The following is a 10,306-nucleotide window of genomic DNA, read 5'->3' as shown; positions in this document are numbered from 1 at the left end:
AAACTGAAACGAGAATTTTCGTTTGGATGCCATACAGCATCGAGAAAATTCCGGAAAGATCTAATCGTTGCTGAAAAATAATCTGCCAGTTCCCTGGGAATTGAAGAACACATCCATGCGAAAGAGTTTATTTTAATGTTTTCTAATTATATGGCGAAAACAGCGACCAACTACATTTGATTTCGTAATTTTTCAATCAAGTGTAATTAGCTGGAAAGCTTCTGAAGATTATTCTTTCCCATCAGTAGGATATTTTCGTATCCAATATTGGATGCATAACATGAAAAACGGAAAATGTTTCGTATCGCGAAAATTATATAATTTTCAATCGATTATTGCTCAGTCGCCGAAATTTTCATACTCAGAGAGTTCATTCTCCTCTAGTTTGCCTTCCAAATTGCCATCGTAAACCACACCTTCTCTCGATTCAATCACGCACGAAAAGCATACTGAAATGATATTCTGGTGGTGAAACCCATTCATTTTTCGTGAGGCGTCGTGCACAAATTACGTAACGCGATAAGGGGGGAGGGGGTAGATGTTGCGTTACTTTCTGTTTATTAGAGATAGGAAATTGCGTTACGAAAGGGGGGGGGGGAGAGGTGTTTCAAAATTCGGATTTTTAGCGTTACGTAATTTGTGCACGACGCCTGAGGACTTCGACAAGACAACATCGTTACTGAACGAGCTGAACGGCGAGGGATCGAGGTATTCATTACCTGGCCTGACCTGACCTGAAATGCAATCAGTTTGTTTTAACTGTGAGGGAGCGCAGAAAAGCCGATGCTGATACTCTCGTGACCAAGAGAGTATCAGCATCGAAATACGGTTCCTCGGGAAGACATAGAAGCAGCCGCCACACACACACACATACACGCGCGCAACTCTTTTCGTTTGCTGGTTATCGAGAGGAAACCTGGAAAGAAATGATCGTTGCTGAAAAATAATCTGCCAGTTCCCCTTGGAATTGAAAATTACATTCAAGCGAGTTTATTTTAATGTTTTCTATCCATATAATACTGCGACCACATACATTTGGTTTTGTGATTTGTCAATCAAGTGCAGTTAGCAGGAAAGCTTCTGAAGATTACTCTTCAGAACAAGGTTTTTTGTATCCAATATTGGATGCATAAAACCTTGAGTCTCCAACGTAACACTCTCGTTTTTGAAGTCACCCAAATATTTATTTATTCATTCATTCAGGATGGATTTAGATTCAACTCCAAACAAATGATCTCTAAATCAACGATAGTCCTACGTCACTCTTGCGGTTATACCATAGATATAACCCACTTCCTGTTTTTGACAAAAAAAAATATTTCGAGGTGACAGTAGATCTCGACGTTTCATGCAATTTTAAGACAATTTTTTTTTGAAAACCCCGATTTCCTTTACTCCTCCCTTGGGTGATTTTTCAATTTTCAAAAAACTCAAACTTTGACCGCTTTGCTCCACTCACCCTTAAGTCCGATTGAGCCGATATTCTGCATAGGGTATTTTTTCGAGGTGGTAAACATTTTTTATGAGGTAACTTTTTGAAATTTTAGATTTGATTCTTTTCCATACATTCATTGGCACCCTATTGTACACCCATGTCTCATCGCTAGTAATGATGCTTTGGGTGAACACGGAATAATGTGATCGTTCAAACATGTCTTCAGCCATTTGATTGCGATGAATTTTTTTGAAGAAATTTGAGCGCTTTTGACAGAAGTCGTGCTGCGACTTTTCTCACATACTACAGCTTCTTTCCACTCTCCAATTGAACGACACTTTTCGAAAATACTCAACTGATTCGATGATAAGAACGATTCGAGGCGCTTTACAAAAGATTCATTATTGCAAACATCATTCAATTTCACAGTTTTATTCATTTCCATTCTTGGTATAATAATTTAATTCACACAAAATATGTGCAATTTATCATAATTTTATATATGAGGGGCTCAAAATGAAAGGGGTGTAAGTGACATCATCGATTTCTCTACATCGACTCTCTCTTTCTGTCATAACTTAGCTGAAAACTCATTCCCAGATGTAGCTGACAATGTGGAAGATAGGTCAGAACCTCATCTATTGGATGCTATAGCAAACTCAAAATGGAAAGTTTTGCCGAAGGGGTAATTAACTAAAGAAAAAGTTGATGAAGAGAAATCGATCAAATAACTTACACCCCTTTCATTCTAAGCCTCTCATATAAGATCATGTTCCATAATGGTTTCATCGCAGAAAAAATCCAGTAACGACATTTTCCAATATTACAGGATAACCCGTACAAGCACCTTGCTTTCCTACTAGAATAGTTTTTAATCTAATTCATGAAACACCCCAGCTGCTTCTGAATTTACAAAAATAGAAAATAAGAAACAACTTGGAAACTAAGAAAATCTTATTTAATTGTAATAATAATACCGATCCAAATTTTATACTCAAAATTGAGTATACATTAACAAAATAAGCCCTGTGTTACATGTACATTGCATGTCTGTTTTTTTTTTCAAGCGTTCTTGTTATATTTCTTTATTCCGTCCAGCGCAATCAGCTTTCTACATCTATTCAATTCAGCTGCACTCATTCCCAAAAAATTTCGCTCGCATCCAGTTCGTTAGCAATCAGTTCGTATGGCGAACTACCGTTCTTTAAAAATGACTCTTTTTGGCTAACTAGTTCTTCCGTACCGTTCGCGAAAGGTTTGTCCATCTCTATTCCTATGCGCGATGACAGTGGTACCGTGTCGACGTCTGGTGTCGACTTTCAATTAGGGGCCATAATTTGGGTCCCAAACTCGATAGTGTAGTCTCTATCAGATTAGAAGACACGAAGCCTGTTTTGAAATGTTGAAATTTGAATGAAAAGTTTCACATCATGCTATTTAATTACTTAGAACACGTATTCCTGACTCTTATTTAACCATTTGTCCACACATTTCCGGCATTTTTACTGAAACTTTTCATTATTCAGTAATTTACATTTAATGCGACATGTCGAGGCACCACTCAGTGTCGCATTGGAGGCGATTTTGACCTGTTATTGGACATTTTCGATGAAAGTGGTACAGTGTCGACGCCTGGTGTCGTCTTTCAATATGGGGCCATAATTTGGGCCCCGAACTCGATGTTTACAAAAACGTCCAATTAGAAGTTAAAATGTCCAATTAAACGTGTTGTATTACAGGTCTGTCCAATTAGCAAAATGTCGCATTGAATGTAAATTACTGTAATAGAAAAAGTTGTCATCAAAAACAGTTCTCATATGAGAATTTTTCACCACCTGCAAAAAAAAAGTGTTTTCATTTATATAGAATATTAATTTGATACAGAGGAATTGATTTTCATTCATTCCATTCCATTCCGCCCGAAAATCAATTATTATCTTTACACCTCCTGAACTAGTAAACGAAGCTCAATGCCGTCAACGCGAATGTGCTCGGATAATGTCAATATCCCATCTATCAGTAAAGTTCAAAAACTGCCTTCGTCTCAGCTGACAGTAGGGTTCAAAATTAACCAAACCGCTTACATCTCAGCTGTTTTGATGCCCGAGATGTTGGCATCAAAAACATGGCTGCCTATAGCCGGGTTCAGACGGTGCGAGTAAGCATACGAGTCGGTCTAGTCAGTTACTGCAGTGCAGCTACTCACACCGTGTGAACACATCATGCCAGTTATTGTCATGTGTGATCCGGCGTGCGAGCTACTTCAAAGTTTTTTGAATTTACTCGCACTTGCATGCTTCACAACGTCAAAAACAGAATTTAGCGTTCGAATCAGTGATGCCAAATGTAATGAAATGTCTCTATTTTTAAGATATTTGAAAATATGTGAAGATATTTATAGACTTCAAAATTATTGGAAAAACAAATAAAACCCTCATTGTTTCTAAACGAAATAATTGTTATTTCGTTTTGCACGCTGGCGGGGCACGCTTTCTTTTTGAGATAGTTTTCTTGAGAATCTCTAATATAGAATCATTATCAGATCACAACTTACAAAAAAAAGTATTGTTCTAAGAAACAGAATACATATTCGATTTAAAAAAGTACATTTTCATTCATTATTAAAATTTTTGAAGCGTATTTATTGCACCTGCAAATCGACTATCATTTTCATTTCACAAAATAAATAAAATTAAAAAAAAATCTTTTAGACTACCATTTATAACATCACATCCTTTCGGAATTATCTGAGCTATGGATGTTTTCGAGATTCTAAAAAATATCGACAACAATCCCAACGATATTCCAAAACAAAGGCACATCAATGTCATTTCTAATTTAACTCTTGCAGGTACAGCATCCCTCATGACTGTATCTTGGCGTTGTATTCGTGGAGCAATTAAATCCAACAGTTTTTTCACTTGTTCAGGTGTTATTATCAACACTGCTCTGTAATCTCGGGGATCCTCATCGTAGAGTTCCTTCAATATTGTATTTGTTGCTCCTTTTCTTTGCATCTAATTCCTGGCCCGAATCCTTTTCTCTTTCTGCTTTTTCGGATAGTACCTTCAGTTCAAAGAAATTCAGCACAAAGTATGTATTTTTAAACACGATCAGCGTTTGTTTTGCTATAAAATTGTGTGATGATACATTCAACTGAAAACCTAAGATGAAAACTGCCAATAAAGAAGTCGATTTTGGACCAATCATTTGACAAATTCGGACCTGATTGCTGTTTCTGACTATTTGATGGACATTTGAAAAGTCGCCTGGCATCCCTGGTAAACCCGTGCCGTAGTATCTAGTTTCTCGCCAGCAGCTCACACTGTGTGAACGGACAAGGCGAGTCAACCAATTGTCAAGCGAGTCCACCGGGTCAGTAGCTGCTCATTGTCAAGTCAGCTACTAGCAACGTATAAATGGGCCTTATGAGAGAGCTGCGTTCAGCCGGTAGTCAAGGCGCCTAGAAGTATATCCTAAGGCGAGGCCGTTTCTAAGTTGGTTAGGAGAGCGGCGTATGAAAACAGTACGGAAGAAAGCAGAAGGGGAATTATTTGCCTGAAGCATGAAAGAAACAGAGTGGTCACGAGCGAGCTTGGGCACAAGCGTATTGTGTTTCGTTTGCAAACAAAGCACAGTAGACTTCCAAGATGGCTGAAGAGTGGTTTTAGCAAGTTGGCCCACCTTAGGATATACTTCTAGGCGCCTTGCCGGTAGTAATACTTCTATTCATCTTGGCTCAGGCAATATTTATTTTCATTGGGATACAAAAAGAAGCGAAAAAAAAGAAGCCAATTGTCAATTTTTGCCTACCTCCAGAAATTCTCGTGATGACTTATAACTTTTTGTCGTCATTATTGAATACTACTATATAAACTAGAGGACAGTAAATTGAAGTCTAAATATTTTCAGAAAATAATTGAATTTGGTTCGGAAATTAAAGCTGCCGAGATGCCTTTTCTTTACATAGGGGTACACTTGCCGTTCAATTCATACAGGAAAATTAAAGTTGTTGATTTCGATTTAGGTTGTAAAACAGAGAAATTACGCGAAGAAGCCAGTAAAGCAATAAGTGATATTCCTCCAGACCAGTTCGGTAAGAATTAACTATTTCATAATAAAAAATATCAGAATAATTATTTTATAATTTCTAGATTTTGTTTATTGTGGTGACCTACTTAAAAACGACGACATTCTTCAAGACAAGGGGATTGAGAATGGTTCCGTGATTCATCTCATACAAAGGAAACTAGAAGTGTTACCTACGCCGGAAGTAAAAAGCTTCACTGAGGCGGATGTGCAAGAGATTTTGGGCATATGGCGGACTGTAGATTCGTCTAATTTTCAGAAAGTTCGTCATCCGGAATTCATGAAAAATGTGTTAGATGCGAATCCCGCAATTCGCAAAGATTTGTGGGCATTATCCGTTCTGAAGGATCCTATATTGTTGTCATCAATGCAACAGCCAGAAACCATACGACGCATAGCGGAGAAACACTACATTCTAATCGAGGCATCTCGTTCAATAGTTCAACTTTTGAACTCCAAAATGATCTCTAAATCCACGACGTTTTCCCCAACTATTGAGAGCGCTTTAGATGATGCACTATCAGATTCCTCGTCAAGCGATGATAACACATCACCAACAACTTCTACCGGTACGCGTTCTGCACGGCGCATCACAGCAGATCAACTTGCATCGGCTCTAGCATTCGCCGGATCTTATAATTCACTCTCTAACATATCTCAGCGAGATGCAGATACTCGAGAACGCACAGAACAAACTAATCAACCATCCACATCAACAAGCACCCCACCATCCAATCGCATCACATCTTCAATGTTCATGAACGCATTATCTGAAGTAATTCAATCACACCGGCGATCTGGAGCAAATTCCGGTGAGGTAGAGCCCATGGATACATCCCCATCATCCAACCCTTCTGTAGCCACTGGAAACCCCGACAACGATGTGGGCGCGCAAACACAATCACAGCATTCAACGCTTGAAGCTAGCCTTAGCACGTATCGTTCGGAGCTGGATCAAATGAGAGAGATGGGGCTTGCTGATACCGAAACGAATCTGCAGGCATTGATTGTTTGCAATGGGAACGTTGAAGCTGCGATAAATCTTGTGTTCAGTGGAATGGCAAATTAAAGGTAACTTTTTTTCTCGTATAGATTATTAAATGCGAGTAGAACACACTTGTTATATTCAATAAACAATATAATCGACTATATATCAATGGTCGTTTCAAACTTAATTTCGATGATCGTCATTTTTCTAATGCGATGACCTCTCCCCATGGGCGAATCATTGAATGTTTACAACTCATGATATCTACATGAACAAAAATTGTATGGTGTCCGTTCCTCACGATTTAACTTGAGAACGGAGCAACGGATTTGAGCAATCAGTATCAGGTTTGATGCGTCTTAATCTGCATCAGATTTATAAGCCAAAAAAGAAATATATCACGATGATAAATCACGTACAAAAAATAATTTCTGTGGGACCTACAGTGCTCCAAGATATTTAACCCTCCTGTACTCGCGTGCAAAATCATAACACGTATACTCGCGCACGGTGCCACAAACCGAAAGTTGAACTTCTCTGTAATGTTGTCATTGTGTATTTTGTAGGCTTTATTGGCATTTATTCGAAGAAGAGGGTATAATTGAATGAAAATACTCCAAAAAATATGTTTTCTTCGTCTTTTGTTTTCGTGTTTTGATAGTCATCTAATTCACCCTCCTCAAAACAGAGCAATTTTTGATACTCCAACACAAATAACGAAATTTGAATTTTTCACTGTTATTAATTAAAAGTAAGCAACTGAATACAATTCATGGAACTATAAAGAGTTTACAATCACATAAAAACGTATTAATCGATTGTGATTTCATTGGAGTAAGAATCAGAACATAGCATAACTACATGATCGAAATAAACTTATTTTTTACATTTCATGTAGTTGTTGCGTGTTTTCGGGTATTTCATCGAAGAGAAGAATGTATAACGACCTTCTAGATAATTACCAGATGAAAAAGGTTCTGGAATATAAAGTTTGCATATTTCTAATACTCTTTGTCTCTATATTCTTGGTAAACTAAAAATTAAATCCTTTTTTTTAGATGGGGCATAAAAAGATGATATAAAAGGGTTTCTAGGAACTTCCTTTTCATTTTCTCGTTTTCTTGTCGATATTGTTCATTATAAAAAAATATCCCCGAAACTGTGATTGTTAAAAATTGCCATAAGCCACCGAGTAGTTTATAGTTTACTGTTTACAATTCTTTCACAAGTGAAATCCTTTCACATGTGTGTATATGTATGACCATTATATTTTGCGAATAACTATACGAAAGTCAAACATTTATATTTTGCTTTTGAACGTATGAATCTAACGACGAATATATCAACGAATAGTTAATATATGGATCCGTCCAATCCTGTTACAAAAGGGACTGCAATCAAATAAGAATAGTCCGGTAATGATCATATGCATTATATTCAATAATTATTCCGCGCCACTAACATTAATTTATACATTTCATTCAACAATATTCTAGAATATGAAAAAAGTCACTTGTCCAAAAAAATTACTCCTATACTCGCGTCTGTGTGTCACACCGAAAGTGTAAAAAAAGTGGCACACGTCCCGTTTATACCAACACATTCGATACGCTAAACGATGACGAACGACGAAAAACGAAGCTAGAGAAAATCGCAAAGTCGTAGTGTTGATATTTTCTGAGAAATGAACGAATTATTGATTTCTCGGTCTGACAGACCAATGCGCGAGTATAGGAGTGTTAAAGGAACATACCAATTGTGGGTGGGACAAAGTTCGCCGGGTCAGCTAGTTCGAAAAATAGATTTTATTTGGATGAAACAGATTATAGAATAAATTATATCATGTGTCGAAGAGCGTTCAATAAAAAATGGGATAAAGTCAACATTAGTTATCTGTGTTCAATTTCAAGTTTTATGTATCTATAGAACACGTCTCTCGCCACGAAGGGTGTAGACTATCCGATCGTCTGTTTACCATGGAGATGCGGCTCAACACGGCGTCTGTTCCCCATTCACAAAGAAATTCGAGACAGTATAATCGGTGTAAAAGTTGCCCAATACGCAAACTCGGTTGAGCGAAGGAATCAACCGTAATGAGTCTAGATTGGCACTTTACAGATTTGAAGTAGAAGCGTCGCAAGAATCAGCCTAACCTCGAACAAACTGAATTCACTGCCTTCGCACTAATTCCCTACGGAACCGGCCACGAACGGAAGCTAATCAGAATTATTCCTTTCAATAAATTGAACTGACTGCCTTCGCACTAATTCCGTACGGAACGAGTAACGAACGGGAGCTGGACAATCTATCGAATATCAACTAAGCGGGAGGATCAACGAGTACAAGATCTTCACGAACTCCGAGCGCAAATTATACAATTATTGTTGCGAACGTTGGAAGACTTGAATCTGAAGAACTCTCGTCAGTCGATTCAAAATAGATGTTTCGGATGTATTCGTCACGACACAATTCCAAAGACTACTTACTTTATTCAAAGAACCTTGGGTTTTTATATACAATTTCATTCTATCCTAATTCTATCCTAAATTCAAATGTAACGTGCGAAAGAAAGAGAAAACTAAATACGTTCTTGCTCCTTTGCATAAAGGGTGTGTCACATCAAATTGCATCACGGAAAAAACGCTGTAGAAATTTAATTTTTAGGAATTATATCTTCAGCTTTCGCTTTAAAATCAGATAAGGGTGTATAGATCACGTTGGCCATGCTTCACTGTCAATTTTTCGTAAATTTGGAAAAATGACGTCGAACGAAAAAGAGCGTCGTGAATTAATCCTGTGCACTCATTTCGAGAATCCGGAGTTGTCACATCGGGACATCGGTAAGATGCTGGGAATCTTCCAATCCACGGTCAGCAGAGTACTAAAACGATACTTCGAGAACCTAACCGGAAGGTGAAGAACGGCAAAAATGGATGCTCCGTCAGTGAAAAAGATCACAAGCGCGTAGTTAAGCAGTTTAGACGTGATCCGAGAAGTTCGGTCCGGGATGTCGCTAATAAGCTGAATTTGTCAAGTTCATTCGTCCAGCGGACCAAGCAGCGGGAGGGACTGCGTACATACAAGGTTCAGAAGGCTCCTAACCGCGACGAAAGGTAAAACATGGTGGGGAAGACGCGAGCCCGGAAGCTGTACATCGAAATGCTGACGAAGCCGCATTGCCTGGTAATGGACGACGAAACCTACGTCAAAGCGGACTTTCGTCAGCTGCCGGGCCTGTTGTTCTTCTCCGCAGAGGACAAATTCAGCGTTCCGGAGGAGATTCGCATACAGAAACTATCCAAGTTTGCCAAAAAGTACATGGTGTGGCAAGCGATCTGCTCTTGCGGAAAGCGGAGCGCCCCCTTCGTGATGACCGGCACGGTAAACGGGCAGGTTTACCTTAAGGAGTGCCTACAGAAGCGCTTACTACCACTATTGAAGCAGCACGAGGGCCCGACCATCTTCTGGCCGGATCTCGCTTCGTGCCACTATTCAAAGGACGTGTTGGAGTGGTACGAAGCCAACGGGGTCACCTTCGTGCCAAAGGAAATGAACCCGCCCAACGCGCCGGAGCTTCGCCCAATAGAGAAATATTGGGCGATTATGAAGCAGTCCCTCCGGAAGAACCCAAAAGTTGTCAAATCGGAGGCGGACTTCAAGAGAAAATGGATTTCTGTTCAAAAAAAACTACAACCTGACGTTGTACAGAACCTTATGGACGGGGTAAAGAGGAAGGTACGAGCATACGGGCTTGGGCTCGAAGTATGAAAAATGGAAAATGCCAAAAGTTGTTT

At 38.9% G+C, this 10,306-nt stretch overlaps 1 protein-coding gene across 1 annotated transcript; it reads left to right on the top strand.

Moving 5' to 3' along the window:
• Positions 1–5,218: 5,218 nt before the first annotated feature.
• Positions 5,219–6,699, top strand: LOC129777061 (ubiquitin-like protein 7). Its single transcript, XM_055783117.1, has 2 exons — positions 5,219–5,531; positions 5,590–6,699. The coding sequence occupies exons 1-2, from the start codon at positions 5,387–5,389 to the stop codon at positions 6,591–6,593; spliced, it is 1,149 nt and encodes a 382-aa protein (XP_055639092.1). The 5' UTR covers positions 5,219–5,386; the 3' UTR covers positions 6,594–6,699.
• Positions 6,700–10,306: the final 3,607 nt, after the last annotated feature.

This window comes from Toxorhynchites rutilus, chromosome 3 (assembly GCF_029784135.1).
Source record: "Toxorhynchites rutilus septentrionalis strain SRP chromosome 3, ASM2978413v1, whole genome shotgun sequence".
Classification (NCBI taxonomy): domain Eukaryota; kingdom Metazoa; phylum Arthropoda; class Insecta; order Diptera; family Culicidae; genus Toxorhynchites; species Toxorhynchites rutilus.
This window is presented reverse-complemented; position numbering and strand designations above follow the sequence as displayed.